This window comes from Pseudorasbora parva, chromosome 15 (genome assembly GCF_024679245.1).
Source record: "Pseudorasbora parva isolate DD20220531a chromosome 15, ASM2467924v1, whole genome shotgun sequence".
Classification (NCBI taxonomy): Eukaryota; Metazoa; Chordata; class Actinopteri; order Cypriniformes; family Gobionidae; genus Pseudorasbora; species Pseudorasbora parva.
In genome coordinates, this window is record NC_090186.1 from 40,675,681 (window position 1) to 40,695,414 (window position 19,734).

Consider the following 19,734-nt stretch of genomic DNA (forward strand, 5'->3'; position numbering starts at 1 on the left):
ACCGAATAAAGCGTATTGAAGACAAACACTGAATGTTTGTGTGCTCCTATATGCAGGCACAAGCTTTTAAACGGGTCGATTTCCTCTGCCAAAGCAAACACTATCTGATCGCTGCCATAAATACTATATCAGCCAATAAATAACTTCAGCTGGGTTCACAGAGGACATCTGAATGAGCAAAGCAATAAAATACAACACAAACAACACACACGCACACCCATGATCTCAAACACAACTTTTGCTCTGTTCAAGATTGATTACTAAAGCTCTAGTAACTGATTCACCTGTTCAACAGACCACAGTTGGTGCAAAGTTAATGAAAACCGATGAAAACAGGACGGAAAACCAGTTCACCCCCTATCTAGGTCAGAAGATCATCAGTCTGTTCTGTCACAAACTCACTTTTGTCAAGATTTGGGTGTAAACTGACTCTCTCTTCCCCACAAAATACGCTCTAATAGCGATCACCTTCAATGTGACATGAAACTCTACCACACGCCTTACCTCACATGACTTCAAGCCGCATAAATCAGTTAGGCCAGCATACATAAACTAAACATGCGCTGGTCCAATAGCTGAAAACTGATTTATAATAACTGAATGGCCATTAAACTGTAAGAGGAGCGGAGCAGGAAAATGAAGAGTTACGGAGTTACTGAAGCGTTCCTACACACCCACAGTCGTAACCTCAATGACACTGCAGTGGTTCTCTCGGGATTCCTGAGGTCAGTGGGACTGTTAAATCTCTGATGGGTTCCAGGTTAATGTTCATCAGCGATTTTAATGAGTTTCCCTAATCATTTATGTGGTTATTTCGCCTAATGATTCCAAAGATGAGCCATTTCAGTAATCGACTAGCTCAGGGGTGAGATTTCATTAGTTAAGAATTGTGTTAGTTCTGTGGCTCTGCATGCATAACAAACAAAAAAATGCTACAATACCATCAAGTTAAAAGCAATAACATCACATTATTGCAACTAAAATGACACATTTGCCTTACACCTTAAGGTACAGCTGTAATAATATAAGAGTGCACGACATTGATACTGCGTCCGAAATTGCATACTGTACACATTTGGTTTGAAATTTGCTTTGCAGCCATTAAAAAAAGTACATTCTATATGGAACGCAATTTGAATTCTATAGGATATTCTATATGGAATGGAATACTACATTCGCCATGTTGTCACTGTCACATGACCTACAGCATCGGCTGTGCTTCACTACCATTCTCAAATCCTCTCCTGTGGCCTTAACGGGATAGAAATAGCCTCATGTGATGTGCATTTCAGAATCTCGCCGGAAGTAGTGGGTCATCTGGGTGCTTTTCGCATAATGTTTTATGAATAGCCTACTACGAATTTGGACGTACTACATGGCTCACATACTTTTCACCTACTAGTAGTAGGCGAGATTCTCTGGAAAAAGTTTTTCACCTAATTTACTAAAGGCGTAAATATTTATAGGCTATAATGAGATGGGAAAGCTCGTAATATAATGTCTATTATGAGGGTATTTCATTCTTGGTGCTGTTTAACTCTACAGTCCCTGACAAAAGTCTTGTCGCTTGTGTACAATTTGACCTAAAGTGCCGCTGAAATATTTCTAATCAAGATTTTTTTACAAGAAATGGCTCATTTTAATCCCACCAGCTTTTGTGATAATGTTTCAGTGAAAAACTAAACTATTAAAAAGTATTCTAATATTCACAGCTTGGTAAAGCCCATTGAGTCATTTTTTGCAAAGACATAAGTTTTGTCACCTTGTCATATGAGCTTCACCTGTGACTAATAATGGATCAATTAGGTCTCAAGTGTGTATAAAAAGAACCCCAGTACGCTAGACCTTCACATCAACTGCAACTAGACCTCTGCAAACATGCCTAAGATTCACCCAGAGACTAAAGTTTTGATTATCAAGAGGCTGAAGACCAGATCCACTGCTGATGTGGCAGACACCTTCAATGTGTCTCAGCGTCAAGTACAGAGGATAAAAAAAAGATTTGAAGAGACTGGAGACGTTTTTGACAAGCCCAGGTCAGGCAGACCCCGCAAGACAACTGCTCGAGAGGACCGTTTTTTGGTTTGAAAATCCAAGGCCAGCCCATTTTCCACTGCAGCAGAGCTCCACGAGACCTGGTCACCTGAAGTCCCTGTGTCAACCAGAACAGTTTGTCGGATTCTGTCTCGAAATGGCCTCCATGGTCGAATCAGTGCCCAGAAGCCAGCACTAAACAAAAGACAATTGGAAAACTGTGTGGCATTTGCAAAGGCCCACAGCCTGCTAAAAGAATGGACGCAGGAAAAGTGGCAGAAGGTGGATTTTCAGATGAATCTTCTGTTGAATTACACCACAGTCACCGCAAATATTGCAGGAGACCTACTAGTGCCCGAATGGATCCGAGATTCACCCAGAAAACAGTGAAGTTTGGCGGCGGAAAAATCATGGTCTGGGGTTACATCCAGAATGGGGTGTGCGAGAGATCTGCAGGGTGGAAGGCAATATCAATAGTCTAAAATACCAAGAAATCTTAGCTACCTCTTATATTCCCAACCATAAAAGAGGCCAAATTCTGCAGCAGGACGGTGCTCCATCGCATACTTCCATCTCCACATCAAAGTTCCTCAGGCGAAGAAAATCAAGATGCTCCAGGATTGGCCAGCCCAGTCACCAGACATGAACATCATTGAGCATATGTGGGGTAGGATGAAAGAGGACGCATGGAAGACGAAACCAAAGAATATTGATGAACTCTGGGAGGCATGCAAGACTGCTTTCTTAGCTATTCCTGATGACTTCATCAATAAATTGTATGACTCCTTGCCAAACCGCATGGATGCAGTCCTTCAAGCTCATGGAAGTCATATAAGATATTCAATTTGGATCTCACAGCACCAAAACTTAATTTGCTGACATATTTTTGTATTTGCTGTAAATTTGTTCAATTTCTGTATAGGCGACAAAACTGTTGTCTTGCCAAAATTTGACCTTTCCGTCTTGATTAAATGATAAATATTTTTTCTGTGAACATTATTTATTTCAGTGCATTAAACATCATTTGGGAGGGTTTTAGCTTTTCATATGAGCTATTTCTAACACCAATGAATTAATTAAAAGTCAGGTTAATATCAGGTATTTCTAGAAAATAGATAAGCGACAAGACTTTTGTCAGGGACTGTATAAGCGAGTGACATACTCAAAACAAAATCATATGATTCGTCAAACGCTTCGTCGACTTTTAAGGAAACGTCCTTGTTTTGTTGCTTCTAAATGCGATAAAAGCAATATATCAGCATAAGAGAGCTTTCATTCAATATATAGGTTATAAACTATAAACTAATAAATATAGATGCTTGTTTCCGCTCCTGAATAAAAAAAAAAACCTTCTTTTTTTTTGCATTTGTGCGTTTACATCTCACAATTGCAAGTTATAAGAATTGCAAGATATTAAAGGGTTAGTTCACCCAAAAAAATGTAATTGATGTCATTAATGACTCCCCCTAATGTCGTTCCACACCCGTAAGACCTCCGTTCATCTTCAGAACACAGTTTAAGATATTTTTTAATATTAGTCCAAGAGCGTATGCAAGTGTATGTACACTATACTGTCCATGTCCAGAAAGGGAATAAAAACATCATCAAAGTAGTCCATATGTGCCATCAGTGGGTTAGAATCTTTTGAAGCATCGAAAATACATTTTGGTCCAAAAATAACAAAAACTACAACTTTATTCAGCATCAGTCTTCTCTTCCGTGTGTGTTTTCAAACCTCAAATAAAGATTCAAACGGCCATGAATCAGTGAATCGATCAATCGCCAATGTCACGTGATTTCAGCAGTTTGGATCCCGTGTCAAACTGCCAAACTGCTGAAATCAAGTGACAATGGTGATCCGAATCATTGAACGACATTAGGGTGAGTCATTAATGACATTAATTTCATTTTTGGGTGAACTAATCCTTTAACTCGCAATTGCGAGTTATAAAGTCTAATGCTGCGTTCCAGGCAGGATTGAGTCCGTAAGTTACAACTTTATAGCGTTCCAGGCAAAGTCACGCTAAACTGCCTGAGCGCAAAGAATTGTGGTAGCTAGATGTAAACTTAGCATGGCAGACTGTATGGGGCTTATGCTCATTTACAATAATTTATTTCGCCTAAGGTGCTTATTTGAGGGAAACGGAGGAGAACAAAATGACGCATAATGCAAGAAAAGCTGTTATACCTTTTATTATAGCTTTTATACCATAAATACCGCATCCGTAGGTCTGTCTTTTCATCTGTTCTTTCGCGGGCTGCGTGACATTAAAACTCGTAACTGTACATCGATCTAGTACGAGTTCACCGGTGGGAAGTCACGGGTTTAACGGCCGTTTCAGTCAACTTTCACAGGTAGAAGGTCAGAAAAACACGGGTTACAGGTTGCCTGGAACGTGGCATGAATTGCGTGATATAAAGTCGTAACTGCATGTTGTAAACTTGCATTTTACTTTTATTCTCGCAACTCCGAATTTATATCTCGCAATTCTGAATTTGTTTCTCACAATTGCTAGTTTTTATCACAATTCTGACCACTTTTCTCAAAATTGCCTATGATTTGCATAATTTCAATTCCATTCTGTGAAAAAAAGTCAGAATAGTGAGATATATAGCCTACTCGCAACTGCAAGACAAAAAGTCCTACGTTTGAGGGAAAAAAAGTCAAAATGACCTTTTATATTCTTTGGTTGAAAAAAAGCTTACATACGTAAAATAATATATAGGCTAGCAAAAAGATGTAGCTAAATTTTTAAACATTTTTTGTGTAATCCGATAGCCTACAGAAAGAGTTATTTTCTCTAGCCTATAGTTAGTTGTTGTTGTTGTTTTTTCAACTATTTTCAAGCGTTGTTTAGTTAATAGCCTATACAGAAACACCATTATGATGTCATTGATACCTTACGTCAGACAGAAGTAACGATCCGATCCGTCAAAAACAAAAACAAAAGTCGGTCGGATTAACGAAACTGCAAAACTTCAGTGTAAGCGCGCGCTTCGTGGATCATAACTGGAGCGAACTATTTTTATCTGTTAGACCGTATACATGTATAGGCTACTTATACATATTAGACCTTATACATGTGTTTTACTTGTAGCCTGGTTTGTCCTTCTCACTTGCCTGTGTCTGGCGGCTTCCGCACGGATCCCCCGCGCACGCACACACACACATCATGACACACACATTCCCATTCCCAATCTAACTAGTGACGAAATGAGAATCTCTCTCTCTTACCGTTTTATTTATCGTTGCGTCACAGTCCAGATCGAGAGGCATGATGAAACAAAAACACACTACAGGCCTGATCGATGCATTTGAAATCAACGCAAATGAAATAAAAGACATTAAAATGCTGAGAGACTTTTGTGGCGATGAAACTGATCCACCTTCAGACCATCAACTCCTTCTTTTCCCTGCAAAACAAAACAAAACAAAGACCGTATTAATGTATGGAGTAAAAACGGATACATGGACATTCATAGTGTATGACTGTATGGAATATTTTTCTGGCTAAGTCTTTAAAAGTTACACATTTTATAAAAGTGCAACAAGTCTCCTATATTTTCACATCACGACAGTCAGTAAAAAGGACATCATTTGTGACAAGCAGCATCTAGTTAAAGTGTGTAAACCACAACTGTGGTTTAATGTTGAGAGTCTGTAACATGGCGGGCGTTTGAATCTCTGCCAGTTTGTCTTTGGGCTTACACGGACGCGTCGCGTCGCGTCAGGACGCGGTGGCGCTGTGGAAAAAAAACGTCAGCGTCTTTCTCGTTTATTTATAACATCTCATTAATTTTCACATAATCTCCTTCACAAACCTCCTACATATCAAGAGAACAGAGAAGCTAAGAGCTGTTGCTGATAAAGAACAAATGACTTTCTTGAGATCTTATTCTGAAATTTGGATTTGTTGAGAAATGAAGAAACCCTCGAACAAAAATTGCCATAACAACCCGTAAATGTAGATTATGATGTTTAAAATAAACAGGACACACATTCAACACACATTTTATTTGACTGCTTGAACTTTTCTGGTGTTGAGGTGTCTTCAGTGTGGTTTTTAACCCACACATTCAGTCTGTCAACACTATAGGCCTATTAATAACTAGCCTATAGGTTACTAGGCCTACATTATATAATGATTGACAGATAATTAATTGACAAATTAGTCAGTTTTTATAAACATCACAAAATGTAAATACATGAATTCAAATTTTCATGTACATAAATTCAATTTTCAGATACATAAATTCAAATTTTAAACTCAAAGGTTGAGTTTGTCCATATTTGACCCAAACATGGGTTGAAACAACCCAGCATTTTTTTTATGTTTAAAGTGTGTTTCTTTTTGTAGTCTAATCGTCTCAATTTAGGCTACATTATGACCTTAATTTGATTCATTAATGAAATACAACTTAAGTATTTTTAAACACACAATGAACCATTGGGGAAAGGAAATCCAGCCTGAACACAGATCTCTGATACACAATGGGGCGTTTCTGATGTTAAACAATGAGTAAGTGGAACAAATTAAAGGCCTAATGTGGAAAATCATGAATGCACTCTTACAAATAAACATTATTTAATGATTCTTTACCACAACTGTATGTTCAGCAGCACAACATCAAAAAGTAATGGTCATAGTAATCATAGTAATGGTATATCATTCTTTGGAGACTATACACAACTTGTAGGTTCTTCAGATCAGCGCGTTGGTTTCAGGTTTTATAAACCACCGACTCACTTTTCTAATGAAATCGTTATTTGAGGAACTGTTCCCCTTTACAGTAAAATCCTTTTGGTTTCAAACTTTTAAGAAGATGCATGACTGTTTGATCAAAATTGAGACCCGATTCACAGTCCAGACAGTGACCCATGACACCTGACACAGGTGTGGACAGACCTTCATGAATAACCACAAAAAAAACTCAAGAACGCACATTTTATTGCTGTCAATGAATGATACACAGACAGGATGAGCTTAATACTAATAGGTCTACTAATCTTCATATAGGATTTTTAAAATAGCCTACAATAACGTCAAAAACCTTTGAATGAAACAATATTACTTTATAATACTAATATTGCACAAATATAATCCTGAAACACTCAGGCCTCACAGAATTGACATCTCACGATCAACCAGAACAGCATTGACTTCCGTTTTAAACTTAATTTGTCACGTAAAGGGTACAGTTAAAAGTCTAAGTTGTAATAAAGTCAAGGTTATTGATTAATAATGCATTAAATGCTGCTGATCATGTATAATGCCGGTTGACAGACTTCAGCTCGCGTCATTCACACATTCATTAATTCACTGAAGCGAAATGAACTGGATTAATGTGTCATATGAATTTATGCATGCGGATAGAAGAAAAACGGGTTTAAGCAGCAGCTGCTGGATTTTAAAACGCACATCTGCGCAGATCTGAATCCATCATCTTCACCACCTTCTTCTTCATCATCATCCTCTTCATATGTCGGACAGAAACTCGCTGTGTGTTGTGTGTGTGTGTCTGTACGTGAGTGATTTACCCGTTTCGCCATGCAGCCCCGGGCCTGAACCCTCCGGTGGTCGCGTACAGCCCGTCTTCCCTCCGCGTCTCTCCCCGTCCTGACCCTCCCCGGCACCGGCCTGCTCCGCTCCGCCGTCTCGGGCTCACAGACGCCGCAGAGGCCCGTCAGCGGGAAGGGGTTCGCTGGGTCCTAGAGACCGTTAGGGATAGATCCCAGTGACGTCACAGTCCCCACGCACAAGGCGTGATTTAAAGCATTGTACATTTGTTTCATCATCCGACATTGTTTAGTTACACATGTCTGTATTATTTTCTTGTTTTTCTTACACATTGGTTACTACAGCCTGGTTTCCCAGTAGGTATAATTGGGCTCGGCCATGAGGCGAACACCGCATAGGGTCAGTCAAGGTCCCTTATGCTGGTGAATGCAATGAATATCCCAAAACTATATTCATGCAGTACCGGAATCTGCAGTTTCAGGACCAAAGATCAAATACACTGAAACAAATTAGGTTAAATATTTCAAGAGGGTTACCAGTAACGGTATGTTAAGGGTTAGGGGTTGGTTACGACAACATTTAGGCTAAATTAAATAACTAAAATCACTCCTGAAAAATAATAACAAATACCGAATTGTAAGTGCAATAAAAAAGTATAAACTGCTAATACAAAACCTAGGGTAAAGACTAGAAGGGATACAGCTACAGCCAATGGGCATGCACACATCAATATTGTGTAATTTCATTACTGTATTTACATTATGGTATGCAGTACCGCCGCTGGCCGCCTTGATGGGGTTGGGCGGGAGATTACAGGAAATTACATATTCCACGAGAGAAAATTCTCGTGGTTCCTCCCTCAGCACTTGGTGCCCGTGGTGGGAGCGGTGGCACTGATGGTATGTGTAGATATTAATAAAACAATCTTCTAAGTAGCCAATTTAACCTAGGGCACTAAAAATGCAGCCCTCAATATGCAGTCTCTTAGCCTAGCCTGACAAGCCAGACCCACATCAAGATGTTTGGTCTGGAAACTCACCATTGACAGCTCAATCTGAGGCCCTCTGCACGCGATAGGATAGCGCTACAACCAACCAGAGCAACGAAGGTGAAGCAGAGCTTGTTGACAGATTAAACTTTCGCCGTATCCGGTCGGCAAAACTCTGAACACATCTTCCCTTTTTAAGAATGACTTCAGTGTCGTTCTTTGTTCTTTTCTCAGAGAAAAGCTTAACTCCAAGTCTTCCAGAGTCGCGGTCAAAGCTGATTCAAAAGACCGCCGTTCTCCAGTTTCTGTGTTTACTAGAAGCACGCAAACGCAACTCGGCCGTCGTCATTATGTTAAGCCCTGTCCACCGACTCTATACACGACGTGATTGGCCCGGCAAGAGTTTGGCGATTACAGCTCAGAAAGGTATTTAGAGTTGCTAGACGACACTCGCGGGCAGAATAAATTTGCTGCCGCTAGGGTGCGTCTAGATTTCTAGGCCAGTCTCCACCTGGTATTGCCAGAAGATCCTACTCAGAATATCAGAAAATATATATAATATGATTACAAAATAAAATGATGGTTTTCGATTTTAATGTACTTTAAAATATGATGTTAAATGTGTCATTTAACATGTCACATGACCCTTCAAAAAGCGCTATATAAATAAAGGTTACTTGGTTTGACTTCAGAAATCATTCAATATACTGATTTATTATCAATGTTGGAAACAGCTGTGCTGCTTAATTTCTTAATAATTTGTAATACTTGGTTCAGGAGTCTTTGATGAATAAAACGTAAAAAAAAAAAAAATTGAAATCTTTTGTATGCACTACCGTTCAAAAGTTTGGGGTAAGTAATTTTCTCTTTCTTTTTTTAATGCCTTTACCCAGTAAGAATGCGTTAAATTGATAGTAAAATTAGAGAAATTCATCAATTAGTCCTGAAAAAAGTATCACAGTTATTTTTTTTTTAAAAACACAAAAACTCAACAACAACAAAAACAGCACAACGGTTTCCAAAATTCATAATAACGAAGCATCAAATCAGCATAGTATTATTTCTGAAGGATCATGTCAAGTGACACTGAAGACTGGAGTAATGCTGCTGAGAATTCAGCTTTGATCACAGGAATAAATTACATTTTAAAGTATATTAAAATAGAAAAGTTATTTTAAATTGTAATAATATTTCACAATATTATTTTTTTCCCTGGTTTTTTAATCAAATAAATGAAGCCTTGAGCATAAGAGACTTCATAAAAAACATTAAAAATAGCAATGTTTCCAAACTTTGGACTGGTACTATACACACACACACACACACCAGCACAAAGTTTTTGGGAACATGACCTACTATGACTGTAATAGAGCATAAAAGACAGCCAGAGACAGTGAGACTTGTGAGGGATCGTGTCCTTGAGTGAATCCATGGACCGTCTTACTCGGTTACACACACACATATTTTCCCCAGTGTATGTCTGTTCATGCTGCGCTCATTAAAATTCACCCCACGTCATGCCTGCTCACGCTGGCAGAGCACAGAGACCGTCCGACTGCGCGTCTCTCTCTCTCGCTCTCTGTCACACAGGTACTCAAAGAGAGGAGTTTATATCTCTCAGATCTCAAAGCGCACTAAACGTGTAGAAAAAAATCATACAAACAGTGAAGCATGTGGAGTCTGCTGTTCTGTGCTACAAATACTATATAGACAAAAGTACACACAGTAGAGCGCATGTTTTAGTGCACAGAAGTTTAAATTCGGCTCGCAACTACTGAGAGCATCATATTACCCACAAAGCTTTGGGTCTGTATGGGACCTGAAGGAAAACCAAACATACAAAATTAAAGAAAAAAACACAAAGTAAAAGAGAAAAACACTTCAGATAGAAAGAAATAATACTCCATTCACTTTTTTTTAAACAATATTTATTCTGAACACAACAAATCATCATCACTTGAAATCACATGCATGTGAATCACAGCCTCATTCCAGAGTTATTTCTGTAAAATTAGCTTTTTCTAAAAATATATATGAAAGAATTGTTCGGTGGTAAGAGCGGAACACTACGGCTACCGGCACCGTAACGATAGTCTCGGCCTAACCAGCCAGCTTTCACAGATTTGCTCTTGACCCGAAGGGCACAGGAAGTGATGTCATTATGCCCCATGTACTGCAGGTAAAAATCACATGACCGAGAGTCCATGAACGAATTTGGCACAAAAAAACAACAGCAATTTAAAAAAAAATAGTAAATAAGATTGAAAACTAAATCATAGATATTTTTGGCAGGTATTTAAGAATACAATGAAATGAAGGCATCAATATGATTCACATTCCAGCTTTGCACAACCACACGCGAATATAGAGAGGCACGCATACCACACAGATACACACACACACCTCAAGAAAAACACACAGCAGGTCTGACGTGTGTGTGCAAATGTTTGTAGGTAAAGAAATGTTCGTTCACAGGAAATATTGACTACAAACAGTGCTTCTAGGAAAATCGATAAAATCAAGGATGGGTAAAACTCTCCGGTAAAAGGAGGATAGCAAGTAATCCGCCTCTTTATCAAAGTACCTGTTCGAAAATCTATAAAACTAAATCATTCTGATCTTAAATATACATAAACGCTGAATCCGACTTGAAAATCTAAAATCGATTACTTGAAATGACCAAAATATGTCCTCAACTGTACATTGAAAAAGCTGCTGAAATGCTGTTTGTCTAATGAAAATAAATACAAAAAAGTGATTCGAAAATAAATTACAGTACAGCTCGACCCTTTAATTTAGTTCCTTTAGAAGGTCGTTTTTACAGCTTTCGCAGGAACTCCGTCCTCAACATGACCACACCCACTTCAAACAAACCACGCCCACATACCTCAGCCAGCCAATCATCAACTCATCATGCTTGTCCTTCAATCACACGTCACATTCTATTGCGTTCTGTTCCGTTCCGTTCCGTTCCGTTCCCACCTCGGTCCATTCTTGACAGTCTTTGGGTTTTTCAAAAGCTCTCAAACTCACAAACTAACAAAATCAGCTACAAAATTCAAATGAGAATAACTAGTCAAACTAGCAGGTTTGCAACACAGACCCCTTAAATCTGCATCTCAAAAACAAAAAAAGAAGAGTAAAAAACATTGAAAAACAACAAAATTTCCTTCTCAAGCAATCCACAGGAAGCCACGTCCAATCCCTGAACTCTCTCTGATAGGCTGAGCATGGGTTCAGAGCTCATTGTCTTTGTGGTGATGTCAGCAGAAAGTGTTTGCATGGTGACGCCACACCTGGAAAAAACAAAATATATATAAAAGTGAACAAAGCAGCACACCTATAGACATCCAATACTGTGTGAAACTCACGTGGCACTGCTTGCTTCATATATTTAGCTTAACCTGGGAAAAAACAAACACAAGAAAAACTTACACTCACAATAATGTACAGCCTGACAACAATCTGAAAAATATATTATTGGTAACACTTTCTAAGAAGCCTGTATTTCTAATGCATTATAAGGGGATTTTAAGGGACTTTTAATGCATTGTACTCTTAAAATTTATAACCACAAATAGGTGTGTATTGTAGCTGTTGTTATGATTATTTTTCATACAACATATGCATGTATTATTGATACAACATATGCATGTATTAAAATGCATTAAGAATACTCTTATAATGCATTATAAACACAGGCTTCATAAAAAGTGTTGTCCATTTATTGATTTAAATATATTGAACCTTAAGACAAAAAAAAAAAAAAATGTAAAACATAATAATAAAAAAGGATTATTTTACATATTTGATACATCAGTTTGGCAGACTAATGATATAAAATGCATATAAATATCATTGTCACTATATCTCACAATTATGTCTTAGTAAGATGATATTGAAATGCTTAGTTTTATGATCAAATCTGTGTTGTTTCAATTGAGGAAGTCAAAACATAATGCAATGCAATACAATGATGATTAAGAGATTATGTATGATAGTCCCATTTTAACATGATTTTTCGAAAAAAATGATGTATGGATAATCAAGTGTTCATCTTGAAATATTACTAACATTATAGAAGTTATTCTTACGCTTTATACATGTGTCTATTTGCTGAGAAATATTTGTTGATTTAAAAAAAAAGATTCAGACGAAAGAAGGCATGCAGCAGATTTTTCAGCAGTTTTGATCATGTGGATCATTTGGAGGCCTTGGAAACTTTCTTAAGGTTAATAAAGGAATATCTTGTGTGGGTATTTTGCTAACCTATGAGCTGTAATATTCCGACACACTGGTTATTTCTCAGAGAAGCCGTCTGGAGGTCTCTGGTGATCCATTAATCTCTTATCTGGAATTAGTAAAGCTGCTTCAGCTCAGTACAGTAACTAATTGAGTAGATAATCTATCACCTTGTTTCCTCAACCCCTGTTTAACCTGCACAGTGTTTTTAATTAAAGAGACTCACTGCACGTTTTACAGAGTGAAGAACAATTGTGCATATGAACCAGCTGGCTTTTGTGCCCCTCATTATTGTATGAATAAATATGTCTTTAAAAATAAACAGCTGATGCGAGCCTCATCAACAAAACCCAACGCATCAACAAAAAAGAGCTGCTGATTTGATCTTAGTCTTTACTTTTTGTCTTTATCTATTTATGTTTCCATCTGTTCTTGGTGCAAATTATATGCATAACCACTATCGTTCAAATGTTTATTTTAAAGAAATTCTTCATCTATTTTATTCATTTAAAAATCCAGAAAAAAAGATCATGGTTTCCACAAAAATGTCACGCAGCATAACCGATTTCAACATCGATAAAGACAATCATTCTCAGCATATCAGAATGATTTGTGAAGGATCATGTGACACGGGAGTAATGATGCTGAAATATCAGCTTTCACAGGAATGCTTTTCATTTAAAATATATTCAAAAAGAAAAGTTATTTTAAATTCACAAATATTTCACTATATTACTTTTTTATTGCTGATAAATGCAGCCTTGGTGGGACTTTTGAAAACATCCCAATCCCAAACTTTTATATGGTTGTGTGTGAGATTGTGTATGTGAATATATCCAAATCAAGTTAACAATTTTCTGGTCTAGAGACAAGATACTGATCAAAAATCATTGACATTTTACCATAGGCATGTTTTAAGTGCAGAAAGCTACTAATTTTGAGCAAACTTTTGCTTAAAGCCTAATTGAACCGATGGCGTCTGAAACTAGCAGAGAAAGGCCATCAGAAGCAGACCAATAAAACAAGAGCAGGGGAGCTGGATGGAGAGATGAATGAATACAATAAAGAAAGAGAAAGAACGAGCGCTATAATGAAGGGGTTTCCCAGTACGGGTTCTGCTCATAAAGATTCAGTGTGTATCGGACCCCTCTGACCCTACAGGAAGTAGTTAAAAAAAACATCCAGCACCCCCCCACACACTCATAAACAGCCTCCTCATTAATACTAACGAGTAGTTAAGAACTAACGAGCCCCCTCAGACAGCGCAGACACACGCCAGACGCACACAAACCCCGTCCTGTAAAACATTATGAGCTTTTGTTGTGTGCAGGGAGGATAAATCTCATTAAATCGCTGATGTTCATGTAGCAACAGCAAATGAAAGAGCCACGGAGGTCAGGATTCAGTAGCATTGTGGGTAATGTAGTTCTGATGTGAAGGGTAGTACCTCTGTCTTTCCCATTCTGCAGTCTCTCTTCCTCCTCTCCTCCATCCTCTTCTAGAGACAACAGAAGATGATAAATATATATACAGTATATATTCACACGCACACATATCTGTATCTATGTATCGATCTATATATCCATCTATCCATTGTCGTGGCAAATTCAAAGTTTTCAAATGTCTTTAGTTCTTCAAAGTTAATCTCTTGGAGTCGAAGACCCAGGTCTCAAAAGATGTAAACTTTACTTTTAGGCCAACAAAGTGAGATGCAGCTGTTCATCTGGCTCTTTCATGGTAAAACTTAATTGCTTATACTCTTTTCTTATCATCTTTCATCCAATCAGCATCCTTTTCTTTTTGGCTCCAACTTACAGTTTCGCCACAATTATACACAAACTTTGTCACATATCATATTTATTTGTGGAAAAACCCAGGCGTTCAGATTTAAAAAAAAATCTCTTATATAACACTTTCATGATAGTTTACCAGCGCTTCACACCAATTTTTCCCATACAACAAATGTAACCCCTTGTTTCTCACGCTTTATGTTTTTGACGAACGACAGACCTTAATTTTTTGGTGCACAGCCAAAGCCCCCTATTATGCGGCTGAGGCTTAGTGAGGCCTACTAAGGCCTAGTGAAAATTAATTTCTTCCACACCATCCATCCATCTATCAAGGAAGTAGTTTTTGCTGTGGTATCTATGTACCAGAAGGGCGCTTCAAGTAACAAACAGAAAGCCAAGTCACATTTTTCCTTGCTGATCTGATTCATGAGTCCAAAAACCATAACATGACCCGAAATGTGAGTTTTGTGATCCGTTGAACCACTAAACAAGACAGATGAGAATTATCTGCACGCTCTCGTACCCGAGTTGAGCTCTTTGACCAGAGAAGACATGGTGTTTGTGATGGAGTCTGCCGCCACCAGGAGATCATTTCGTAGGTTTCTGCGAGGTCCTGTAGATTTTAAACACAAAAAAATATGATGTGAAAAGAGTTCTGATTTGATGTCAATGCAGAGTTTAGGTTAAAAACTTGCTAACAACATTGAATTATTACACCATGTAACAGGTATGAACCAACATATTTGCCTGTCCACAACACAACAAATACAAAAAAAATCTCAGCCAATCAGGACTTATTTTGGACTAATGATGTCCGGTGGGCAGGTCTACCCAGTTCATTCCAGAAATCTGATTCATGTGACCAACAAAAATATTGTGTTGCTCATCCGAAATGGCAAAAAAAAAAAAATAATTAAGAAGGTACCCTGAGAAAATGCTTCCTGAACATCTCCACCCACTCCAGCTAAAGAGTCCTGGGGCCCGTGGGTGGGGGTGTGGCCTGTGGGGGTGGAGCCTGAGGAAGGAGAGCGAATGGGCATTGGCATAGAACGAGGGGAGGCGTGGCTTGGGGACGAACCAGAAGCTTGAGCCTGAGAAAGAGATGAAAACTTCATATTGTACGTTACAATATGTTCATTTTAACTAAATGTTTCAGCTAGCGCTAAAAACTACTGATTGATCTCACAGCGGGTAAAAGTTTATACAAGTTAACGCCTATTCACAACAAAACTAAAGCCAAACTCATGAAATAAAGAATTTATTTTAGTTTCTTAAAATATGTGCCATATGCTACTAAATAACACATAAGAAGATTGTTTTGTGAGAACTAACAGCAGACGGTGGAAGTTGAGAGAAAAAAAGAAAGAGTGAAATAAGTCTAAACGAAAAGGAACTTCACATGAACGAGCAAGAGACACTGAACAATTTCTCTCACATCACACACACACACACACACGTGTGGAGAGTGCAGTTTCATGTCCTCCAATATACTGGATAACAAATGTAAATATGGAAATAACATTAGTTATACTTTAATTTTTTTTCTATATTACAAATGAGTAAACATCAGTGCTGCAGAAAATGTTGCAAAAGCTTTCTTGAGAAAACTGTGATGTTTTATTTCATTTAACTAAAATAATATTTAATAGTTTTAGTTTATGTTTAAGTTAACGTAATAACACTAGTGAGCATAAACTGAGTTTAATTTCTTTCACTTCTTTGGTTTGATTGGATGCTGCCATGGATATTTTACCATGTAATGCACTTAAATTAAATGTAAAATATATTCCACACACGGAAGAATACTTCCAGGTAACAATAAAATAAAAAAATGGTTAGGTAATAAAGAGGTTTATATTGTAGGTGTCCTCTTTTAGTTTTTTTGGGGGCGGTAAACTTCCTTTCAAAAACAACAGCTAAGTCCCTTAAATTACGTCATCCACGCTGTAACAATGAATGTATTTTCTGTAAGGCTGCTTAGACATGTATTGTGAATGTATACTAATGTATACAAACGTGAACTGAATGGTTTTTGGTGTGAAAACAACAGAACATCATCAGCGAGTCTAGAGCTGTTCAGTAGTGATGTCCATTCATAGACCAGACCAGAATTTTTTTTTTTTTCAATCACAGTATTTTCTCTCTCATGCATAGTAAAACACACACTCACAGCTTGTCTCTGCTCCTCATCCTGTGAGAACAGAACAGACACAGAGGAAAAGAACAGAGGGAGTGAAAAACAAAAGAGAGAAAAAGATGATGAAAACAACTATTAACACTATCAACTCTAATCTGTAAAGAGAAGAAATTAAAGTGGGAAACCACATCAAGTGTGTGAGAAAAGAAAGCATCTCAGATGCTAAATGCTAAAGGGAGCGATGCCCTCCAGTGGCGGAAATATTACAGTTCACTCCACTCTTGCCCTGTGTGTAGCGGTACCTTCAGTAGTTTCATGAGTCCTTCTAGCTGCACCATGAGCTCTCTCCTGCTCTCCTGTAGAGATGACATCCTCTGCTCCAGCTCATCCTTCCTCTGCCTAAAACACACACAAACACAATGACACACCTTAGACCAGGAATCTGTACCATAAACGTTTAAATATGTCATTTTGGTGATCAAATATTAGTAAAGGGATACAACTTTTGACTATGCTTATTGAAAATGCTTTGCTTTTGTTCATGTGCCAGCGATTACTCCTATCGATCATTGTAAGTTTGTGTTAACTAATGTATTTATCTCACAAATGAAACAAATGCAAAAGGTTACCAAAACTATTTAAAGGGGTGGTAAAACACATTCTTTCGAAGGCCTGATTGTGTTTGTGGGGTGCACTGTAACATGTGTTCATGCTTTGTTTTTTAAAAAAATCATTATTTTTCATAAAATGTACCTTTATTCTACACTGCTCTGTCGATTCTTGTAAAAACGGTCTGATGGTTTCCGGGTTCTATGAAGCCAGTCCCTCAAAAATACGCAATGGGCTCAGATTGGTTAGCGGGCCAATAAAGCTAAAGTTAAAGTTAGTTAAAGGTCCTGTTTTTCACGATTCCATCTTTTAAACTTTAGTTAGTGTGTAATGTTGCTGTTAGAGCATAAATAATACCTGTAAAATTATAAAGCTCAAAGTTCAATGCCAAGCGAGATATTTTATTTAACAGAAGTTCCCTTTCAAAGCCTACAGCGAACGGCCGGTTTGGACTACAGCCCTGCACTTCCTTGCTTGAATGACGTCACTAGAACCGTTTGTTGACTAACCCTCCACCCACAAGAACACGCAAAATAAGGGGCGTGGTCTTGTTGCTCTCTCACGTGGAGAAGAGCGCATTCAGCGCTTGCATCTCCCCGTTATGGTAAGAGGCGGGAGCTTTCCGGGCCAAGTGTGCTAAGCTGCTGTCCAATCACAACACGGGAAGCGCTGGCCAATCAGAACTCGTTACGTGTTTCTGAAGGAGGGACTTCATAGAACAAGGAAATCATCAGGCCGCTTTCAGGACAGAGAAAGCAGCGCTGTACAGATAAGTAAATTGTGTGAAAAATACTGTGTTTTTTAACACGCGAAACATGAACTCATGTTATATTGCACACTGTAAACATAATCAAAGCTTCGAAAACATGCGAAGAACGGGACCTTTAAAGTTATCTCCCCCGTCCCTAGGAAGGCTGAAAAAAGTGGACCTACAATCCGGATGAAAATAACAGCGCTTCATCAGCATTGCAAAATGGCCTCGCCCCCTTTATTTACTATTCTCGGAGGGGTTTATGTCAATATTGAACCCGCTGATGTCACACTCTGGAGAAAAAGGCTGTAGTTCCCTACCGGCCGTTTGCTGTAGTCCATAGAAATTGATTTCTTTAAAAGCAAATATCTCCCTTTGCTTTAAACTTTGAACGTTGTAACTTTCCAGATGTTGTTTATGCTCAAACAGCAACATTACACACTAGCTAAAGTTAGAAAAGTGAAATCGTTTTTTACCACCCCTTTAAAAATATATAAATGTTGGTTCTGTAAGCAGTTGTGATCATCAAAAACTTAAAGGACAACTCAGGTGAAAAATGACCCTAGGGGTAATTAACAGATGGTTACCGAGTAGATCGTTCTCTGGGATGCGTTTTCATGAAAATCGAATGTAAAGAGTTTTATCTCTAAAAACAGATTAGCTTATAACGCTTGTCTATGGGGCACAGAGTAAGTGAAATTAAATCACTAGTTAATACCACTAACAAGGCTCAAAATAGCCTCACACTAACAGTGTGAATAAGTGAATAAGTACAGTCTAATAAGAAGATACTTTATAAAGACAGTGCATTGTGCGTATATGGACAGCAGCCATCTTGGAAAAGAGTCTCGACGAGTCGAGCCACGAGCGCTGTGCTAAGTGATGAACTGTGACTTGGAATCTCATATGGTCCGTTGTTTCCGGAAGAAAGCACTGAACGCAACAAAGAAAATAAATAAATAAAAATAAAAATCTCCATGTAATTAGATTTCACAAACTTAATTCCTATCGACCAGCTCACTTAGCACAGCGTTCGTCGCTTGACTAGTCGAGACTGTTATCCAAGATGGCTGCTGACCGTAAACGCGTAATGCACTGTCTTTATAAAGTATCTTCTTATTAAACTGTTTGTTCACTTACAAAGTTCTCAATCCTTCAGTTTTCATGTAGGGACCCTCATTATGCTGCCGTGTTAGTGTGAGGCTATTTTGAGCCTTGTTAGTGGTATTAACTAGCGATTTAATTTCACTTACTCTGTGCCTCATAGACAAGCGTTATAAGCTAATCTGTTTTTAGAGATAAAACTCTTTACATTCGATTTTCATGAAAACGCATTCCAGAGAACGATCTACTCGGTAGCCATCTGTTAATTACCCCTAGTGTCATTTCTCACTGAAGTTGTCCTTTAAACCAATATTAAAGAATATCTTGCAACGGCTGAGAAAAAGGTGTGCATAGACTGTCCCACCTCAGCTGTCTGAGTTCGGCCAGCAGGGTTGGGTTCTGTTGGACTCTCTCTGGAGTCGGCTGACACGCCTGTTCGTGCTCCACTCGCAAACGCTGGATCTCCTGTAAAATTTCCCTGAAATTACACACAAACAGTATTATCTTTTACACACTTACTAAGATTGAAATCCGAAACCACTGAGCTGGCTATGGCAGTC

At 38.3% G+C, this 19,734-nt stretch overlaps 2 protein-coding genes across 8 annotated transcripts in view; both read right to left on the reverse strand.

The window, feature by feature from the left end:
* The window catches only part of dnmt3aa (DNA (cytosine-5-)-methyltransferase 3 alpha a), a 61,300-nt gene extending 53,575 nt beyond the window's left edge, over positions 1 to 7,725 (reverse strand). For all 5 annotated transcript variants that reach the window (XM_067418137.1, XM_067418136.1, XM_067418135.1 and 2 more), the window contains exons 1-2: positions 7,574 to 7,725; positions 5,270 to 5,448 (exon numbers count right to left, since the gene is read on the reverse strand). In XM_067418137.1, the coding sequence (XP_067274238.1) occupies positions 5,270 to 5,380 (111 nt within the window). In that variant the 5' untranslated portion in view covers positions 5,381 to 5,448; positions 7,574 to 7,725. The remainder of the gene's footprint in view (positions 1 to 5,269; positions 5,449 to 7,573) is intronic.
* Positions 7,726 to 10,464: 2,739 nt separating this feature from the next.
* dtnba (dystrobrevin, beta a) overlaps positions 10,465 to 19,734 on the reverse strand; it is a 29,271-nt gene continuing 20,001 nt past the window's right edge. The window contains exons 15-22 of one of the 3 annotated variants that reach the window (XM_067418123.1): positions 19,539 to 19,652; positions 17,013 to 17,109; positions 16,744 to 16,764; positions 15,499 to 15,664; positions 15,097 to 15,186; positions 14,231 to 14,278; positions 11,913 to 11,945; positions 10,465 to 11,837 (exon numbers count right to left, since the gene is read on the reverse strand). In XM_067418123.1, coding sequence (XP_067274224.1) covers positions 11,941 to 11,945; positions 14,231 to 14,278; positions 15,097 to 15,186; positions 15,499 to 15,664; positions 16,744 to 16,764; positions 17,013 to 17,109; positions 19,539 to 19,652 — 541 coding nt within the window. In that variant the 3' untranslated portion in view covers positions 10,465 to 11,837; positions 11,913 to 11,940. Of the gene's footprint in view, positions 11,838 to 11,912; positions 11,946 to 14,230; positions 14,282 to 15,096; positions 15,187 to 15,498; positions 15,665 to 16,743; positions 16,765 to 17,012; positions 17,110 to 19,538; positions 19,653 to 19,734 lie in introns of all 3 variants that reach the window. The other 2 variants (XM_067418122.1, XM_067418124.1) reach the window with 2 other exon arrangements.